This window comes from Chrysoperla carnea, chromosome 1, assembly GCF_905475395.1.
Source record: "Chrysoperla carnea chromosome 1, inChrCarn1.1, whole genome shotgun sequence".
Classification (NCBI taxonomy): Eukaryota; Metazoa; Arthropoda; class Insecta; order Neuroptera; family Chrysopidae; genus Chrysoperla; species Chrysoperla carnea.
Genome location: NC_058337.1, coordinates 87,537,764 through 87,560,557, shown reverse-complemented (window position 1 = coordinate 87,560,557; position 22,794 = coordinate 87,537,764). Strand labels below are relative to the sequence as shown.

Below are 22,794 nucleotides of genomic sequence, written 5' to 3'. Positions count from 1 at the left end.
TGCGTGGAAATTTAACTTCTTTATGAGTATTGCCTCTATTCATTGTTCTTTATTAAAAGTTGAGATAGGTAAAAGTAAGAAACGATGCAACAACTCTTATATCTCAATAAATAAACTCGTGAATTTATTGTTTAATGTTTACAAGATTCGAAAATAAAATTTCTAAGTTATCAGACTGTTTACAGGTTTATTCAATTTTTAAACTTTAGATACCTATCGATCGAAATTTGTTATTCTGATTTGTATCTGTGAATTCCAATGCGGAAATTTATTTTAGATTTTGGAAAATCGTTTAACAAACAAATATTTTTTGGGTTATCAATATAAAACTACTCAAGGTTAAAAGATTTTTAAAACATGATTTTTCCGTATATCAATTATAAATTGGTTTGAATAGATTTTTTATTAATTTTAATTTTGGCCTGTTGAAAAACTGTTTATTTACATTTAAGGTATTTTTTGAATGTGTTTCAGTTTTAGAAGAAAATTCTTTTATGATAAGAATTATTCATTAAAAATTGAATATATAAATACTTACAAAAATAGAAGTATTGTTTTTCTTAAATTATACAACCGATAAAACTATACAATATTAATATATTAATTACAATATTTTTTATAATATTTGAAAATGTGTCTAAAAATTTTTTAATCACTAAAATCTAACAGATCATCATTTGTTTTTTGTTTGTTTGTAAATTTTAATGTACCAAAGAAAGCACCAACATAATTTAAAATACATGAGATTTCTTTCTCAATTTTTTTTTAAACGCAAATTTTTTAAGACACGTATAGGTACTCAATAAACAAACACCCAATAGGCATTTTTTATGTTTACTCTAATCAATCATTAACTCGAAATGTACGGAACCTAATCGATCGTGACGGTCATGATGAATATTTTTCGCCCATGCTTTGCATTCGATATTGATTAAAATTCCAGCTGAAAAAAATAAAAAACATTTAATATTCTATATCTTCTGTTTGTCAATTGAATATTATATTTATCGTAGATATTCTACCGGTATTGACCAATTTTTCTCAACCAAACCGGGTATGTTTAAAATTTTTATTATGCATTTGAAAATTTTTTTACAACATGCAGCATCACTATTTTTAGAGCCCTAAAATGAACACTTGTTAATTTTTAATGTTCCGTCATCCGAAGGAAAAACGGAATCATTATAGAATCATTTTCGTGTCTGCCGTCTGTCATAAATTATTATCTTCAAATCTATTTTATGAAAAAGTTAAAATTTGATACAAATTATCAATAAACAATATTTGCGAATAGCGTAGGGATAATACACACATCCTGATATACCATTCAACTAGTGGCCTGAATGATATTCAGCCGTAGCATCTAATACAACATTTAATGAACTGATTGGCTGATGCTTAGGCCATTCGTATTGTTATTTGGTAATCATGAGATCAAATAGCGTAGCTCAATAACAAAGTACACATGTAAGTAATTAAAATATTATTTGTTGACGCAAGCTAAACTTCCATGGCATTTAGACCAGTAAAAAACTTTGTTTTTAAAATAAACACATCTTTTTTTATGGCAGTGATTCACAACAGGTCTACAATTAAATTTTTCGTTCCCTGGTCACTAAAAGATGTTTCTCTTGCAACAGTATCTCTCAAAGAAATTGAACTTTTTGAAATTCCGTCGCCATAGTTTGTATCTGGGTACTGCAACTCTTGCCGTGACAACCAGTTTTGAATAGTAAGAATGTTTCCAACTTTTTGTCACTACTCTTTTCCATTCTAATCTTCTTTTGCGTTAACGTAATCAAACTGTGAGAAACACCACTAATATTGTTTGTTGCTGGCGCCATATTGACACTATGTTAGTTTCAGAGATAGGTGGGAGAAAGTAAACTAAATTTAAATGACAAGGCTAGGCAAATAGTTAAACGATTTTGATCCAAATAATTTGCCTAGCTTATCTAGGTCGCTAGTTGCACGGCGCTGTTAAGTAAAAAGGCTAGACTGTTAATTGAACGGCTTGGATTGAGACATATACATGACTGTGGTACATATAAATCACTTCCTTGTCTCATCATTAGTACTTTGCTTATTTAGCTTTCGATTTCTTTTCATTTTTATAAAATTAATAAGTATGAATTTTTCCATTTACTTAAATATTTTAATTAACTTACTAATTAGGTTTTTAGTTTAGAATGTTTAAATAATCATTTAATTAAATGATAAATAAATATATACTTACGAATTGGTCTTGTGAATTGTACAGCAACTAAGGGACTTAAATATCCTTCTGAATTTTCATATGGGAAAAAGTAGCCAGGAAAACCTTGTCGTGGATAATATTGAACTGGTCCTATATTTTCTTTATCAGCTGGATTTTCACCTTCACAACTAACCCAAATAGTGTTCAACTAGAATATAAAAGAAGGTTTATAATAGACATCTTAAATTAAATTTTCTGAAAGTTTACACTGTGATGAAGAATTCTTAGGTATTTACCTCTTTTGATGGAACAGTTTTAATGTATTGTTTTAATGCTTTTGGCATTCGCTCATCTAAATTATTTGTATCGTTATAAAATTCCGGCCTCCAACCATAAATTTTATTTAATTTTAAGAAAATACATGGTGATGATTTGTGATATCCAAATTCATTTTCTACATGACATGGTGCCCAACTATTTACATCCACATTACATACTTGACCTCTTTGTGGTAATTGATCGTAATCACAATTGTAAATATTTTGACCTCGTCCTGGATTTAATCCCGGCTGCTTATATACTGGAAATAATATAAATAAAATGGGAATTAATAGAAGAAAAATAATTCATTTTCATAGTTGAAATAAAAAAAATTTATTAATTATATGGTCTAGAACGGTAAACTTTAAATAAAAAAATGGTCTTTATAAAAATACAAACAACATTGATCAGAAAAAAAAAAATGCATTCAGTTTCCTAAGCTTGATGGTTTTCGAAAAAATGTTACCTTTTTAACTTTAATAAAGGAAAACTTTCTAATTTAAAGTTTTCTTATATCACGAACCAGTTATAGAGTGAGCTTTTCTTTGAACCTAAAAGCCCAGGTCGAATATAATGTTTGCGTGAGATGTGACGTGATTCAAAAACGAAAAGATATAAAGCTGTAATTTTGAGAGGACGTAAAAAGTGAGTTTGAGTTCGCAAATGAGCAACATAAAACGTTAATTTAAATCGTATAAGCCGTTAGAAATAGAACAAAAGTTTATATGTAAAATTTTTTTTTTGCACATCACTGTTTACCTGTGTGGGCGCAAATTAGGAAAAAATTTTGGTGTTCTTTTTTTCTTCAAAACTATAAAAGATAGGGAGCTGAAAATTTGCAGGTAGCTTCAACTTGTGAAACATTCTCGAAAAAAAAAAATTCTAGTTCTATTCTATTCTAGTTTGTTTTCGTTTATAAATTATTATTTACTCTTTTATCTATTAGAGAGAATATGCCACTTTTGATTTAACTACATAACAGGTAATATTAATCTCAAAAATCAAATTAAGAATCGGTAGGGATTGAGTAGTAAAAATTTAAAAACAATGACAAAAAAGGATATCTAAGAAACTTCTGAAAAAACTACTGGTTATTATTGCATTATGATATTAAGATTTTCGTAATGACAAATTTAATAAATTGATTTGTTCTCTATTCAAAACAAAATGTTTTGTACAATATAAAACTAAATTTTATTCACAAATCTAAATATAAACTATTCAAAATACAAACTCAATGGGAAAATAGCCAAGAATGTGCACAACAGTATATATATTATCTATTTTCATCAAAAATTATCACTACACACTATGACTTTTAACCATATGCGTTCAAATTACGTAATTGCATGTGACTACATCAATATCCTGATTAGTATTCGGTTAGTCCAAGTGCGTATTCAGAAAATTTTTCAATATTTATTTTAAACACTTCAAGATCTTATTTTCATATTTTATGTCGATGCCAAATATTATTACTTGCTTTTTGCTACTGGATTACTCGTTACTGTAGTTTAGCCGCACACCGATATATGCATGAAAAAGATCTGTGTAAAGGATTTTCATCTGCGTTTTTCCGAACTGAGCGTTCATCTTTATTTTAAAGAAAAATTGGTTTATCGATATGTGGAATGACGGTGCAACTTAACGGCGAACACAGGCATTGAAACATCTTGCTAGTTTAGAGCCTTGAGAGTAAAAGGTTCCGAGCACAGCGAGTACTAATACATTCTAAATTAATGCCCATTCTAAATTGCGAGCGCAGTAAGGTGCGTGTTTAGAGACCAAAGGCTGCCTTATTGTCCAAGGGATGGAAGAAAAGTTGGTGTTTTCAATGAAATAAATCATTATCGCGGGCGTAGCTCCTGTAATTTTTCCTTTATTTTTATTTGTTCCAAAAAAAAGTTTAATAATAATTAATAAAAAACATACCTTTTAAAAATTTCTCTAACGAATCTTTCCAATATTGATAATTTTCCACTTTTGTGCCCTTATACCAAATAAGTGTAGATCCAACTGCCGCTTCTACAGGCATCGGTCTGAAACCAAGTCCTGGATTTGTCCCTATGAGTGATTCATCTAATTGCCATTTTGGTATACGTGGATCTAATGTTTGGAAGAATACCCACATACATATTGCTACTAATGCTGCTAGACATCCATAAAAAATTAAGTAAAATAGGCCAATTTTTGCTGGAAACAAACAAGAAATTAAAATTACTCTATTGTTTATAATTTTTACTAATTAAATAATTAATAAATAAAATGTAATTTTATGATCATTTTATAGTCTATTTTACTAGATTTTATTAGAAATAGTTTAAACCATATGGTAAATTATTTATAATACGAATAGTTTAATAAACAATGTTTTAATTTAATATTGCTACATTTTGCAATAAATAGGTATTCGTATTTCCAAGGTAAGGTTAATGTCAATAATAATATCTATAAATTCGAATATGCATATTATTTTAATCTGTCCAGGTACCCGACAGTATCCATTATCATTTATAAATACACCTTTAGAAATTGTTATGTGGTTTTAGCTTAGTCTCAGCTTCTCTTCCTCCTTATTTATACTATAAAATCATGATTTTCGCAATTTTTCATGATTTACGGGGTTAGAGATTTATGTGTAAGTTGAGTGTTAAGGATGTGCCTTTTTGGGGGGTATAAACTTCCGAACACTTCGCGTTTTCAAAAACACAAAAACCCTTTTTTAATAAAAGAAACGTTAAATGAGAGAGCAATAGGACTTTATTGATTGAGTTCTGGCGCTCACTAGTAGAAATGAAACGGATAGTGGTTTGGCCGGATATTCTTCAAGATACGAAGGCGGAGCGCCGGATATCCTTCATAATAGTTCCACTTTTTTTACTTATCGCCGTGGTTTTATGTTTGATTGATTAACAAGAAATGTCATCATCAAAAATACGATCGCCAATTAAATAATATTTTGATTTAAACAGTCACGATAACATGACAAGTACACGGCATGTCTATGTGTTGGGTTCAAATTTCTCGAGGTGGTGAAGATAACAGACTGACGGTAACCTATCATCACCGTCTTCGCCTGCTAAACGAATGAAAGGAGATGAAACTATATCCAACTCCACATGTAAAGTTCATGGCACTGGTCTGGTATACGACGTCAAGCGAAGCCGCCTCTTACCCACAAATGCGGAAAATTTGGTATTAATTCACCACAATTTGCCATTTGTTAATTTTGAGTACTAAAATAATTAATAAAACAAACATTTTTGACGAGCGATTATTAAAATAAACTGATGTAAAATAATGAGAATTTTTTAAAATTTTATTATCCGGAATTGGGCCGGATAGGCCGGATACCGGACAGTTACCAGATATCCATTTCATCTCTACTTTATTTAAATTAAGAATAAATAATAATCTGAATGAAAAATAATCATAATTGGCAGATACCTACATTTGGCATCTATTTTAGAAAACATAAAAAAAAGTAGATAACTACCGTAAAAGCTATTATTAGATATAACGTAATGTAAATTATCACGTCATCAAGACACATATGTAAGGGTGGCATGGCGGTTGAATGGCCCTTTAATATTTATTCTACAGGGGGTAAGTAATATAAAAAAATTTCATTACAATGTTTTCATGATCGAAAGAAAACAGACGTCGCGTTATGCATGTTCGTGTAGAAAAGTTCATTCCCCGACTGACTAGCTTCTCGATCAATATTTTATTCTACAGACAAAAAAAATTTATTTAGTTTTATAATTCTTCAAAACTAAGCTTTTTCTGTACTATGTTCCTTTGATTATATTTATAGAATACTAGCTTATTCCCGCTCGCTTCGCTGGGCGATTTTAAGTATTTAAATACAAAAATTAAAAACTTTCGCCATCTACAGCAAGTGTCGCCCGGAATATTATAAAGTTTATTAAAACTATAACGTATAATAGACATATTCTAAGATTTACTCCTAGCTTAAATCTTATCTATCATGTAACAATTTACAAAAAAGAGGTAAAATTTCGAAATTGGGGTGGAATTTCGAAAAATTTCTTCAAAATTTCACGTTTCTTTAATGGTTTTTGAAAATCTTTATTAGTTTGCAACATATGAACGTTTAAAATATCTAATTAAACAAAAAGGAAAATATAGTTTGGTGTCGTCATTGCACGGTTTCACCATAGAGATTATAAATAAAACTTTATTTTGCTAAAAGAAGATGGGCAACAATCTTTGAATGCTTATAACTTTTTCGTTTTTTAATCATTTTTAATTTCACTTTCAAATTTTGTTATGGTATATCAAGCCTAGTTTTACATTTTTTTGGGTACCGTATTGCTTTTTTTAAATATTAAATAAATAATCAGTCTGTATAGTGCTGTAAAGACCATATACATAGACAAATTTGACAGATTTAATGTATAATGAAACAAAATAAAATAGTAATAATAATCAATAAAATTAAATTATATTGCATTTTTGGGAGTTCTTTTTGCGAATTATGAAGTTTTTAAGTTTCAATGCAAATATACCGTTTTTTTTACCGAATCTATTATTTGTTAAGTATCATCTACCGCTTTTTTGTCGGAATAATCTGGCAAACCTGGCCCCTGGGTAAAGACTAATGTTACCAAATAGACAGATAAGTCTGGTTAAGATGTAACGTCATTCTGATGTTAGTTTTCTATCGTGAATGTTCAATAATTAACAAAAATTGTTAGCCAGACAAGTTATAACAGATAGAAAATATCTTAAACTTTTTTTTTTTCTTTTAAACCAAGGAGGTATTAATTAACAAAAATTGTCAGCCAGACAAATTTTTTCAAAAATGGTTCATTATTTACTACAAATTGAATAAATTTCAAGCAGGTCTTTAAAAAAAATCATTGAAATATATACAATTTTTTACTAGTCTGGCGGGCGTAACACGTTTTTTCAGCCATTTTCATTTTATAATTTTGAGGTGTTCGATGAGCTTGCCTTTTTTTGTTATAGACTCTAAAACCAGAAGTGAAATTTGAACTATTTTAAACTGTTAAATTAGAAATAGGTAAACATTTTGCCTGAAAGATTTACTGATTTAAAGTATTCGGCTTGGTGCGCTAAACCGAATTCAGAGATATAATCCGTATAATAACATCAATATTATTATATAATCAACAAAGATTATAATTACATGAGTCAGATAAAAAACATAATTTTTTATTTGTGTCCTATTAAAAACACAGTGGTATATTTAATTAATTAATATGAATTATAAGCATTTTATATGACGTTTTAACCTACCTACAATGTACAAATAATATTATACGAATATAAATCGTCAGTCGAGTTGAGTTATGTGTGTCTGTTCGACTACTATACTGTACTATTTTATTTTTATAGTTATTAGGCGGTGGTTTCAATGTCACACTTGTTACACGATGTTTCATCGAAAAAAATAGGAGCCGTTTCAATTAGGTGTTTCCTTATTTTTTTTATTATTTAATTAAGCATAATTTAATAATAAATTCAATGTTTTTTTTTTCCTTTTAGCACTAATTTATCGACAAAAATTTCAAATATTTTTTTTAATACCGTTAATTTAATTTTGTTTGTATACCCTATGTAAACATTATAACTTCAATTCACAAAGGGTACAAAATGCTTAGTTCTAAGATTATAACATGATTCAACCTAATTGCCATCATACGCGAAAAAATGTAAGACATAAACAGTTAAGCCAATCATATCTCTTAAGTTTTGAAAGTTGAAAATATTTAACATTGATTGGCTAATTTGCTAACGTCTTACGTTATTTTAATGTATGATGGTCATATAAAGTGAAATGAAAATGTATTATCTGGCTTGTTACTCAATTTGATCTCTAGAATATTGCCATATTTTACAATCAATATTTCACCTACTCCCTTGAAGCTATTAGGCTGAAATTTGGCACCCGTTTAGTTCTTGTGACAATGCACGTTTATTATATGCCTTGATTTTCCCATCGCTTCCACCATATTTAATATGCATACGTTTTTTAGTTTAAATTAAAAATACTTTTTAGGGACAAGCATACATAATAATCAAAGAAGCTGGAGGCGCTCCGAATTATTTTTGGAATTCTAAAATGAGCTTAACTAAAGGTCGTCATCTTAGGGATTTTTAAAAGGGAATCAATAGTAAATAAACTTTAAAAATCGCTTATGAAGTAATATAAACATTGGACCAAAAGGATTCCCGTAATCAATAGAGGTCGGCGGATTCACTCAGATGTTTTCTATGTAATTTTATATTTATTCAAAATCAGAATTTGGAAGAAAAAAACTCGAAAACAAATGAAAATCGAAATTTTCTCTCTAGATGCTCAAGGCGTTGACTGGACAGATTTTTATCAGCATATGCGATTTTAATGCTAAAAAGGCTCTATCCAGCGATAGAAAAAATAACTACAGGTGTTAGGGCGCATACAAATTTAAAGTTCTAAATTTATATGAAACAATATAAAATTATATGTAAAAAAAAAATTGATACATGTATAACAACATGTATAATGAAATAGATATCTTTTATCTTTTCATTCAATGAAAAAATCAGCTGAGTCTAATAGGTATGGTTTACATTTTTTTTAGTCATGGTGCTGCAATCTTAGCGTTAAAATACAATAAATAAGAAAAATATTTCTCTAATAGTTTTTGGTTATCTAAATTAAAAAAAGTGCAGAAGCCATCGAGTAATCAAACTTCAATTTTTTTTGTTTTAAATAAGGCAAAGAATCTGCGAACAGTTTTTTATTATAAAATTAATATAATTTTCTTTGTTCTTCGAAATAACTATTTTGTGCGCGTGTTGGAAAATTCACCCGCTCTCAAACGTCTGATTTAAAAGACAAAAATAAATGCCAAAAATTTGAGAGTATCCACCGACCACAATCGGCCACAGTAACCCCTCGGGCCACTCAACATTATATGGCATACTTAAATTATGTTAAAAACATTTTTCTAGGTGGCCAGACAAATTGACGTATCTCCTGTAGTAGTACACCCTTCCTACGCTACCTTGATGCCGGTATAAATGTAAGTATAATATTATTATTTGATCGGAAGACACTTTTATTCATTCAATAATGCATTTTAATCATCTTATAATTAAAATGTTTGTAGTTATTGACGTAATACTAAACCTACACATTTATGAAAAATTGAGTCGGATTTAAGAACGAGCGTTATAAAGAGTGCTCCATTAAAAACATGGTGCTTTTAATTTTAATAAATGACTTAGTTAAAGTTTCCACAATTTTTTATTATATTACGATTTTAGATCGATCCAGTGGCGCAGCTAACTTGCTTTATAGCGCCCATGTTAAATGTTTATAATTAATTGACCTTGGTGGCCATACTTCGATCTTTTTGTTGGTAGGGGAAAGCGCTCTAAAATGATCGCTCGTTGTTTTAAGTGATCCACTAAAGCCATCTAGTATATTTATCGATAGATGGGATCCACATGTTCAAATTAATTGTTCTACAAATTTCCTTATTAATATTAGGAAAACTTAAATGTTATAATATTCTATAATAAGTTTTAGAAAATAAATATTACAAATGTGTCCATCTCTGTCGTATATCGTAGCTGCGTAGCTTATAATAATAACAGAATAACAGATGTATCGAAGTAATGATGATGCATCAAATAAAGTTTCTATGTTTAGCACCATCATCAAATTACTAAGTATGTCATATCATGATGCAAACAAACTCCAAGCTTCACTAATATGTACTTTACTTATATTTTTAGATCACTTTTTAATATCTAAGTTAAATTTAACTAATGGACAAATGCAATTACCTATAGCAAATTAACTTTAAATAAAAATAAAACTGAATTGGTTTTTAATGGATTTATACGGTGGACTCTTTTATGCTAATGTGTAATTATAGTGCAGTTAATAAGCCAGGATGCATGGAAAAGTTAGGAAACAACACCGATTTCAATGGAACTTTTTGTGATTATAGGACCCCAAGGAACATTCAGCAAACTTGACCTAATCATATAGGGGCATAGGGTCCCTATATGATTAGGTCATATATACAGCCCAAAATTTTTGGAAGAGCTAATTTTGGCTTAAAATTGTCATCTAGTAGGTATTTTTGATCGCCGAATACGAATCTGATGTTAAATTATACGGGGTTCTGTCACGTATTTCAAAAATCGTGCCATTTTTGCCAGTTATTAAAAATTAAATATTTTTGTCTGAATTCTCTAGAAACTACTAATATATTTATATACTAGCTGTTACCCGCCCGCTTTGCGTGGCGTAAAATATACCCGCTTTGCTGGGCAACATCCCCACTTGCACCCCTCCCTCCACATTTCCTCGCGTTGGATAACATTTTTGTAATGTACACGTCATGCTCTTTTATTTGATACCCCACTTAGGTATATTTGTAAATATTCGATATTTCCTTCCCACTTTCTCGCTACACCTTTCTACCCTCCGAAGGTTAAAAAAATTTCTAAATGTAATTTAAAACATTCTGACCAAGTTTTGAACTATTAAAAGCCATAATTTAAAAATATGAATTTTTTATTCATGAACACCCCCGCAACCCCCCTTGTGGGTGGAATTTCATAAAATCCGTGCTTAGCTGACCTCTACTTGGCAAAAGGAATATTCCTGCCAAATTTCAAGTCTCTAGGTCTTATAGTTCCAGAGATATCGTGATGAGTGACTATCTATATCTATAGAAAGTCTCCTATATATTTATAGATATATATATAGAAGATAATTATGTAAATGTAAAATTTAGTAAGTATTTCCAACGGCAATATTTAACATGTTGTATGTGATAAAATAACATTGCGTGTGTTATTTTGTGCCGTTTTAGTGCCGAAAAAATGAAATTCTGAGAAAATCGCGGGCGGCCTTTGGATCTTTTGTTTTAAAGGGTCCATAATTCACCATTTACTTTCTATAAAATAACAATTTAAATATGACATTTAGAGTATTATTTTTACTGCAAGGATGTATATATGTATTCATCCTACTATAGATGTGCATTTCTTACTTGTATTGTATTCATTAGTAGTAGTAATACTACAGTAATCAGTAAAAAAACTTGGTTGTAACTTATAGTTTTGTATATACGTATACCTTGGATAAACTTAAACTCTATATGATATCAAAATTTTCCCTTATAAGTAAAAAATGAGACGTTGGTTGAATAATCTTGTTTTAAATATCTGTAGTAATTTAACCCAGTAACATTTACTTTTAAAAAATGCTAAGAAAACTTATATTGGAAATCAATAAAATAGCTAATAGGGTAATTAATCGAACAAGATATATGCAACAGTGGTGGCGCTACTCAACACTGATGTGGTTTCCCTATTATTTTTTAGTTTGCATAACCCATATGTTCTTTTTATCACAGTGTACTATACTAAGTGAAAGATAATAAAGGATAGTTTATTACTCGTCAATAACACTATTCTTTTCTATCTACACTCAGTGTAGTACACCGTGGCGAAAAGATAATACCTTATAATATAACTAGCTGATTGTATTCACTGAATAACTATAATGTATAAAAAGATTTCTAACATAGATTAAACGTCTATCGAGAAGTTTAATACTGTGTTTCTTGTCACCTTTTATTTAGTTCTTATAATATCATATTTCATTTGTCCTACCTACGAGCAAAATTATTTTTACATGTTTATTTAACAGTACACGGAAAAAAATGCCGGTTTAACTTTAGCAATTTTTATTATGCTATCGGCTATACTTTAAACAGGAAGTCTTAGCTTCCAAAACATTACTATGCGGCTTCACAATTATTAGAGAGAGCATCTAAATATCGCATGTTTGCCTAATATCGGAAGATCATATATCTTTCATCGTTGATTCAGTGCAGTGGTAAAATGCTCGCCTGCCACGCGGGCGAGCATTCCTTTAATAATGTTTTTTAATAATTTTTAAATATTTATATTTATGAAATAATTTCTAACTTTTACAATGTGTGTAAAAATGCTTCGGGTACATTTTTCTAGACATTATTCCGAATCCAACGAGCTATCACACGTACTTTTACGGCCAGTATTTCTATATTTCACCAATTTAAACTTGTCGACTAGTAATACTAACCCCGCTTCAATTAATCAAAAATCCAATTTTTCAAGAAAATCTAACGGGATTAAAGGAAATGGATATTATTTTTTGATTCAGCACCCTAATTCTTACAATTTACACCCGATTCCGCTGAAAAAAAGTTTTTGCAGACTTGTGTTATTATTGCATGTGAAAGAAATACACTTTGGCATTGACTTCAGTTTTCCAACATGTATGAAAGCACCCTTAGGCGCAATAAATTATATAAACAAACTTTTATAAAAATAATAGATTATTGTTTATATAAATTAATAATAAGACGATTGATGTGTTATCTGATCTCCAACTGATAAAACCTTCAAAAGTTAATAACAGTAGTAAAATAGAACAAATTTTTTTGCAAGTAAAAAAATATTTTATGAATTATTGATTGTGTGTTTAAAGTTTAAAATAATGGAAATTATTTATGGAAAATTTTATTATATTTACTTAAAGGCAATTAATTCAAGGTAGCCGCTAGCCATTAAAATGTTAGCCATTTTACAATAGTTTATTTTTCAATTGTTTTCAAAATATTTTTACAAAAATTTAAAATACATAGTTCTTATCATCTTATGTGGTTACACAAAAATGCACTTGACAAGTAATTAAATGGTTGAGGCTTGTAGAACAAAAAACAAACACCTTTCGCATAAGGTACAGGATTTTAGGTTTCTGTTATTAGAGAAATCTCTAGTAATGTACGAAATTTTTGCCCACGTAATCCTCACCTAGGCCTGTAAAATTCAAAGTTACAATAGATGAGAGAGATTTAAAAAAAATCTATATAGTACAGGAATCGTGTACTGCATCTCTCTTGCTTTCGTATAAAACCACTTGACCGAAAATTTTGCTATTATCCATTTTTACAATTCATACTTTTTGTATTGCTAAAAATTAAATAATAAAGTATTCTCTGAAGGGCATATAGTGTTCGATCGCTATAATTTCTGATAGCAGTTGAATTGGAATTACAAACGTAATTACCTATATGTAATAGAGAAGTTGAATGTCTTTTAATTTTATTTTTAAAAATATTGCTATAAATTACAAAATTTAAAAAAAAAGAAGATTTTTCATGTAATTTTTACAATTGAAAATGCTTTTTCTAAACTATAAATTCAAACGCTAGTGGCGTCAACACATCGCTTTAGTAACGCCACCGCACGGAGAATCGATCAAGTCCGGATTTACAAAATTAATAATTTACGATATATAAACTTATCGAATATTCAATATTAGGCCAATATCGAGACTTGTTTAAATCAATTCTTTTCTAGATTCAGGCATTTTCCATCTATAAGTTGGTGACAGAGAAATAGGCCAAAAATTAAATAAAGTTTGATATATGACTAAACTTAATATACTCTCATATATATTATATATTTAGGGTATAAATACATAGATTGCTTCAATAAAATTTCATTAGCATAATGCCATGGGTCACAAATATTTATCTTGCAATTTTTCTTTTAAAAACTTTATTTTAATTGAATTTGAAAGCATATCCATTTTCATATTAAATATGTCTCATATCAACAAAAGTAAATAAGATTTAAGTTACATTTGAAGTAAGTAATTATACACGTCTCAATTTTTAAAATTTAATTAATTTTTCTTTGTACATGTCTATTATATTTCTTTAATGTTTAGACTCATTTAAAATGTTAAACACAATTGAAATATTATCTACCAAAATATTTAACACGGAGACATTCGTCTACTCCCTAAACGCAGAGAATATTATTCCTTAGTTTACAACTTCATTGTAATTATTTTATAGGGTGTCCCGCTTAAATCTCCCTAGCTGGATATTTTTTCAATTATTCGTTTATAGAAAAAAAGAACCAAATAAAAGTTGTTTTACTCGAAGGGAGATTCTTACCAAAAACTTGAATTTAAAGGCCTCGACTTTCAGGCTCCTTCAAAATGCAACTAATATTTATAAATTTTCTTATAAATCATAAATTAACAAACAGTAGTTATAATTTAAAAAAAGTTTAAAATTTAGAAAAATTTTCTATTCTGGCCCTCCATATATAGACAGGAGCGGCTCTACATAAATGCCTTTTGAAATGAAGCCCAGGACTCTACGAGTTTAAAAAGTCCACAGCCTCCATTAAAACAATAGATAATATTGAGAAAAACAAATCTAAAATTTAAAAAAAAACCGATCGTAAGGTTGGCAAACCTGAGATAAATCTGGTTGGCAAACCTCAGATCAATTAACTTTGTTAATGTAACTGTCAATTATGTCCGAAGGCAGAGAAAATCGCAAAACCAGGAAAAAGATTTTGAAATCAGAAAAAAAAATTATTGTGGACCCTGGGAAGTATTAGCCCAAGCCTCCACAAATTCACAATCCGCCCCTGTGGATAGATAAATGATGGTTAACCAAAATACGATACAAAAACAATTAAGAATTGCGAAAGAATTAATGTAAAATTCCTTGCACAAAATTAAGAAAAAAGAACTCTCTTCCGAAATATTTTGATACATTGATTAAAATGGCCCACCCTGTACATATACCTGGTCATTTTGCAATGTCGTAGATAAAGTTTTTTCAGCAGGTACGTAAACACTACAAGTTAAAAGAAAGGGAGTCAAAATGGTTGGTATTTTGTAACATTTAATTTGAGATTCCTTCTAAAATAGTAATAAAAAAGATCATAAGACTTTTAATTTTCGAAAAATAGGATCAAAACTTAAGATCTTAATTTTATTCTTATTAGAGAACCAACCGTAGGAGCAATGGTCGTTTCTCCCCCTCTAATAAAGAAGCCACCTTTACCAAATAATTAACAAATTAATTTGGTAAATAAATACCTGGTAAAAAACGAAAATCGAAAGAACAAAAGTGAAACAAGACAAATTGACTCTACGATACGTCATCTTGATTGGTATGATTTCTATAGCAGAGTTTTAAATAGTGGAGAATTTTCTCAGTAAATAATAAAAAGGTGTCTTAAACACAATACTCATTCCAATAATTTATAAAGGAAAAATAATCCTAAATTATTAAATTTATGAGCTTACAAAAATAATCATTTAACATAGCTTATTCGCTTAGCAAAATCCTGAAGAGTGTTTACAGGTTATTACATCCTAAAGCCTTAATTATTAAATGTTAAAAATACTTTTCTTTAATAGTTTCTTATTTGTTTACAAAAATTTTTAAAACAATATTTGGACGAAGTTTAGAGCCAATCGCCTTCGAAAATATAATTCAGCGTATAAAAATAGATTAAAAAAAATTTAGGAGCAGCTCTGGACATCCATCGACTGCGAGGAGTATTATCAGATTTTTTTTCATAATAAACTTTATTCAAATTTAATGCATAATCATTACATTATTTATTTTATTGAATGAAACATAATTTTATGACTCACTGTATAATAAAATTATAAAATTTTCCATTTGCTTAGAAAAAATTTGGAAAATTAATTTAAAGTCAACTAAGGAAAAAAATTATTTTTTACTATTAGGTAGTATTGAAGGTAGGTTTAAAAACAAAAAAATCTTTTAATTTTATAATAATAATAATATTTTCGAATAAAGAATGTATGAAATTCCAAAAAAGAAAAGTTGATTTATTAAATACCCGCCAAATATTAATTTGAAAACAAAAAACTTTGTAAAACTAAATTTAAAGTGTAAACCTGTAATTTAAAACACGGGCGTGTTGCATGAGGAATCTTTTTAAATTAAATAATACCTGCACTAACGGTAATACTCATCGTGTTAGTAAATAAAAAGTTTCAAAACAAAAAGTTATATTTACCCCAACTAACAATTGTTCGGCCAAAATATGTGTTTTCTTCGGGATCATGCAAAAATTTACTAAATTTTTCACGAAATGGTAACTCTACTGGTTTTAAACGACATTCATCATCTTTCTTTTCTTCAGAATATACTGTTACTGCCATAATTTTATATATGAAAAAACTTTTTAAAACTTTTTTTTTTACTTTTATATAAAACGCATAATCAAAATAAAAGGCACTGTTAATTAAAAAAAATAAATAGATATGTTTTAGTTATAAAATTCACTCAAAAAATATTTCTTTAAAACTATAGTAACAAGTCCACACAATATACTACAAACACCGAGTATAAAAACGTTGTAAAAAGTATACAAGACATACTCAGAGGAAAACTAGGCTTGGTCAGCAACCCAACAAATGTTAATAATGTTATTTACTACAGATGTGTTCATATATTCTGACCCTACTGTGTTACTTCTTAATATTTGAATATTATAATTTTGTAAACGTACTGCGAGAACTTACAAACCAGTATCTTTAATCGCATTATTTTTAAGAATATTTAAGGTGAAGTTTGGTCTTTACTATTTACTTTAATTAATTATTACAAGCTAATATCAAACATCTATTACGTTCATTCAACGGACCAAAAAGCAGCCAAAACTCAAAATCATATTTCAATGGATAGAGATATTCAATGAATATTTCGGGTTTAGAAATATTTAACACAAACTATTTTTTAATTCTTTTACAAAATTTAAAATTAAATTGGAAACAAACTGCGATGCCTTCCCTCTGTTTGCGTGACGCATTTTATGAATAACCCCTAGCGGTAATAGGGCTGAAACCTGGGTCAGGTCTCTTACCCGGCACACTATGAAGAAGGTGTTGAGGAGGGGGGTATTGCATTGAGAGACAGGAAATTCAAAAAAGTCCAATTTTGTCATCTTTAATTTATTTCAACTACATCAAAGCTATAACTATGAGGTAATATGAATATATTAGAAATTTGTACATTTTGAGCATCATTTTGCACGAAAACTATAAGTAAGTTGGTTTTGGCATAAATCCTTAATCATCTATCAACATTTAATTACAAGTTACAGATATAAAAATTTTACACAAGCATGACTCGAACAAAGTATGAACAAAACGAACAAACATGAAAATTCTACAAGAACGTGACTTAAATAGAAGGAATATAAAAGTTTTACAACTGACTTATTACCGTGATACCAGCAAAATAAGCTGAAAAGTCCTATAAACTAAAATCATGAACAAAATCAATTCTCACTAGTTGTTGAGGTCAAATCCATCGTGGTGGCGATTCAGCAATCATAATGCTAATTTTTACTTTTTCGACCCTGAGCAAGCGGTGGTTCGGCAAAATTTTCAAAAACTCGGCCACACGGCTAAACCTTCTAAGCCTATCACTGCCGGGCAAGGCCCGAGCAGATGGCAATCCTAAGCGACAAATATCTATTTGAAAATTGAAATAATTGTATCGATTCATTAAAATAATCTGTCATTCTTATTTCAAGAAATTTATGTTTTAAAAAAATAATCAGTTTTAGTAATTTACATTTACTACTTCTATTTGTATTACTCATAACGCAATATCAATGAATCATACTGTAATTTAACAAGAAATTATATACGTATAATGTCTACAAACGTGGATTGTATGCACTGCATGTGTCGCGAGAGCTCATGACTAATATCCTGTATTGTGTGTTAGTAGAAACAGGTAAATGAATAAAATGAGTTCGACATTTGAACTTTTATTTAATTAGATAAAGATACCAAATAATTTTTATGCATATTATGTATACACGCATGTTATATAAGTTGCCTATGTTAAAATAAATAAACATGTTTTATTTGACTATATCAACAAACGCATTCATTAGTTTAATTATTAATTTTTTGGGGAGTAAAATTAAAAAGAATTCGAGTATTAAACTAGAGATATAACAATCAACATGGCTTATTGTTATAATACTGTGCATATTTAAGTATATTTGTTTACAAAAAAGTTGTTTATTTTTTAATAAGAAATGTTTTATTTTTAGTGTCATTAAAAAAAATTAATCAAATTAGTTCACAAACTGAAGTTGCTCTTTAGTTCGTGAAGCTGTTAAAATTTTATCTTACTGTTACACTTCGTTTTCGATTTTCGTGTTAACGAATGTATTATATATATTTCTGCAATGAATATTTGTTACATTTTTTAATTTGATGTCCTTTCTATTCAACTCGCGGGCAAATAATCCGCGGTTATTCACCTGTGACAAACCACCCGAACACCCGAGTTCCGAAAATAAATTAATTGAGATTACACTCACTCAAATTTGAATATTTGCCAGTATTATTTAAAGTACCGTTTTCTCGTAAACACGGGTCTACGGGGCTTTTGGCTTTTGCATTAACCCTGTAATTAATATTCATAGGTGTTCTACGGATTAGTCATGGCTCTAATGGGAAGATTTCGCATAGATCTGCGTATTTTTTGGCCCTTGGGTTAGCCTTGTAATTAATATTTATAGGTGTTCTAAAGGTTGGTCATTACTCTAATGGAGTCGAGTTACCATGGGTATGTGAATTTTTGGCCTTTGAATCATGTGATGAAGCCCACTCCACGAGTAAGCTATGTCTCTAGTGGAGTCGAGATTTGATTTTTGGGCGAATTGTTATGCTTGTGAATTAGTCCGCGGGTCATTTGTTGTGGATGGAATAGTTTGCGAGTTATTAGTGAATTCGAACATTTAAATACTTTACATTTTTATTTACTGAAAGCATTAATAAGACTTCGAAATATGGAAGTTCTTTTTCTTTGATGATAAGACGTTCCGAAAGGAAGGGCGGGGCTTACCTATTTCTATCTTTTAAAGATTTATATAGCATTTCAAATTACAGTTAAATTGATTTTTTCAATTTTATTATTATTATCTCTGCAGGTATGTAACTAATATTATTCTATGATTTATTCACAAGAGTCCTCCATATTTTTGAGCCACATCCTAGCTAAACATAAATAGAGTAGATAATCAATAAAGGAAAATAATCTTCTCTAACTAATCACCGGTTCGAAACAATTGATATTAAGGTATGAAAGAAATAAAAATTCGTACATGTCGGTTGTTAGCGATATTTTTAAAAGACCTCGCACAAATTAGATGTAATCTGCATTTAGGTCAAACTTTTTCAAATTTTGGGGAATGATAGTTATAGCTAAATTAAAGTTGGAAAATGTACTTATTTGTATAATAAATGCTTATGTGTGTATAGGCAAATGCATATACAGATATGTATAACTTCATGCATACGTGTGTTTTTTAATGTAAGGCTGTTGTTTTTTAATTTTTATTTTTTTTTATTTTTTTTAATATGTTACGAAATTCAAAGAAGAAGCAGTGTTAAATGTTCAGTGGATCAATAATATGAGTTGTTAAGATCAATATTTTCAGCTACATATATCTAACATGATTTTTGACAATTAAATTACAATAATTTTTTTTATACAAATGAGTACATTTTCCAATTTTAATTTAGCGATAATTTTAAATTCTGCCATTTTCATGACTTGCGACCATGGGAACTTTTATTAAGAATGACTTAAACTATCATTCCCCAAAATTTGAAAAAGTTTGACCGAAATGCAGACTACATCTAATTTGTGCGATGTTGTTTTTAAGCTGCGTTTTATTCAAAATAATTCAATTTAATTTTTATTTTTTACTATTTACATCACGTAAATATAAATAAGTATTTATATTGTGGTGAAATGAGACTCATGAGAATTATTTAAATCGATTTTCTTGATCCCCCTTTAAAGATTAAAAAATACAAAAATAAATAACAACAAGCTAAATGCAATTAATAATTTAAACAATACAGAAAATATTACGTGAAAATATTATTATAACAATTAATAATTTTGTATTATATCAGACGCTAAACATTTTGTGGGCCTATTTTTCTGAATTTTTTCGCGATTACTGTACTCTTCTTTTATTTTACTTTGAACAAGCTATCAAACTGGGGGTAAAACTATACCATAAGCAGGTGTGAACCTTATTTTTATTTTTCTATAAAGGGATGTATTATACCTATAAAATAAAATAAAAACCTGTTTTTTTGCTTTAAATTATAAAATTATATTGCGATATTTATTAGATATGTTAATGTAAGATTTAATTTCTGTCAGATTGTAAACTAACTAGAAAAATTGTAAATTTATATTCCCAAAAATAGGTCAAAAACTATCTCAAGTCGTTCTAACTCGACCCAAATCAACAAAAGATAAGGCAATGAGCTGATTTTTGTTAATGTAGGTGTTGATCTATCGCTGTTTGGAATGGAATTTGGATTCGGAATTTGAAATTTTCTGTAACCCCTTTACAATCTGACGGAAAATACAATCTTACGCTGACATATATATTTGAAACATTTTTTTCTTATTTTCTAATTTTATTTGAATTTTTGTTTGGGAGAAATTAGCTAAACTATCAAATTCTGAACTTGATAAAGCTCAATGGAGTCTCTAGAATTTTGGGTGAGCGGGTGGGCTAAACATAGTACCTATAGCTATTAATGAATTGGAGTATCAGGTTAATTAATATTAATAATCGCTTATCAAATAAATTGTGGGTGAAACGAAGTTCACGAGGTCATCTAGTAATGTATAAAATTCATAAATAAATTTTCTAATCAGTATCAAGTATATATCTTTATATTCACAAAAAAAGTTTTGCAGCCCATTGGTCAAGGAAGGCTATAAATTACAAGCTAGCATCCCTAATCGAAAACTACTGATTGGATTTTAATGATATTTTACAATAATGTATAGCTCATAGGTACGTCAGAATATAACATAGAATATAATTTATAAAGATGCTAGCAAATACCCGCCCCCTTCGCTGGACGATTTCGGAAACTACTGTATGGATTCTAATGAAACTTTACAATAATGTAGCTCATACGTCAGAATATAACATCCATATACTTTTAAACCCAAAGAAGCGGGTTATTAATCTAGTAGGTTATCATTTCATAATAAAAAGTAACATATACTTATATAGAGTTTTATTCATGTTGTTATAAATGAGATCGCCCAGCGCAGCGGGCGGGTTATTGCTAGTACCATATATGAGCTTTTTTTTATCTTGATGAATTATTATTTTCTTTTTCATATATAATCTACATCATGTCTATTTGGATCTTTGGATTTTCTTAAGGGATTCATGAATAAAGTGCCATTTTTTAGCGAGTGCAAAAAATCTTAGGTTGATCTACCCTAAAATTTGGTATACATAATCTCTGCAATTAAACAAAATTAAATACCAAAAGTGCTTTCGCACTGAAACGACTACATTTAAAACTAGCAGGTTTTCATAACATAAAATACCAATTTTTTATCTATAATCTATGGGCTTTTGTATATCTCATCGATCTCTTAAAAAAACCAAGAAACAAATTTGCAAAAAAATTTTCAATACTCATACAAAACTCCGTGTTGTGTTTGTAAAAAGCTAATAAAGCCACAACAGAAACTTAAATACAACAAGAACAAAATTTAAGTAATAATGTAAAACTTACACCAACTGGATCCTGTCCGCCCAAAAACTTTTTTCTCTTTTGGATCCCATAAGAATTCTCTAAACGTTTGCCATGAACTTCTCTCTTCAGGTCTTAAATAAAATGAATAATTGTCTTTAATTTCTGGTTTAATACTGCCCGTCATTTTATCGAAATTCACAAAAAACACACAAAAAAATAAACACAAAAAATCACTACTTCACTGAATTAAAATAAATTACTAGAAAAGATCTTTATTATAGTGAATGAAGTCGAAATCGAAAGCTTTTGTAACAATAATATATATTCGAAGTTAACATCAACTAAATAACTAGAGTTTATACGTATATAGTGTTATACTCAGTGGTAGTATTGTAACAATCCGTTACAACACTAAATAGATTAACGGCGTTTGAAGGTAAAATGACGACAAACGATTAATTCCCCCTTATTAGGTACATTATTATATTATAAGTATTATACTTAATATTAATTCGGTATGGAATGAATTATATTCAAAATGTTTTTAGAGGATAAGTCCAGTCCATTATAAATTATTTCAAGTTTTGTTCAGTGTATTTCTAAATGTTTAAATATATAGGTGAACAAGAAGTCTCTATATCCTTTTAATATTCTCATTACAAAGACGCTTTTTACCTCTGAATATGAATGAATTCTATAGGGGCAATGTTTCACTCCAAAATTTTATTCGAAAACGACGCCTGAAAAACGGAAATTTTAAAATATCAGTCGTATTTTAAATATCAACCTTCTTTAAGAAAGATAAATCGAAAAAAAATTGGTT

General features: G+C 28.9%; 1 protein-coding gene across 2 annotated transcripts; it reads right to left on the bottom strand.

Moving 5' to 3' along the window:
- Positions 1–735: 735 nt before the first annotated feature.
- LOC123296966 (sodium/potassium-transporting ATPase subunit beta-2-like) lies at positions 736–22,345 on the bottom strand. 2 transcript variants are annotated; one of them, XM_044878713.1, is made up of 5 exons: positions 22,011–22,345; positions 4,451–4,711; positions 2,494–2,777; positions 2,237–2,405; positions 736–943 (listed from the first exon to the last, which is right to left on the bottom strand). In XM_044878713.1, exons 1-5 carry the CDS (start codon positions 22,153–22,155, stop codon positions 840–842), a joined length of 963 nt encoding a protein of 320 aa, XP_044734648.1. In that variant the 5' UTR covers positions 22,156–22,345; the 3' UTR covers positions 736–839. The 2 variants fall into 2 exon arrangements, with proteins under 2 accessions (XP_044734648.1, XP_044734640.1); XM_044878705.1 differs by lacking the exon at positions 22,011–22,345 and adding an exon at positions 16,430–16,623.
- Positions 22,346–22,794: the final 449 nt, after the last annotated feature.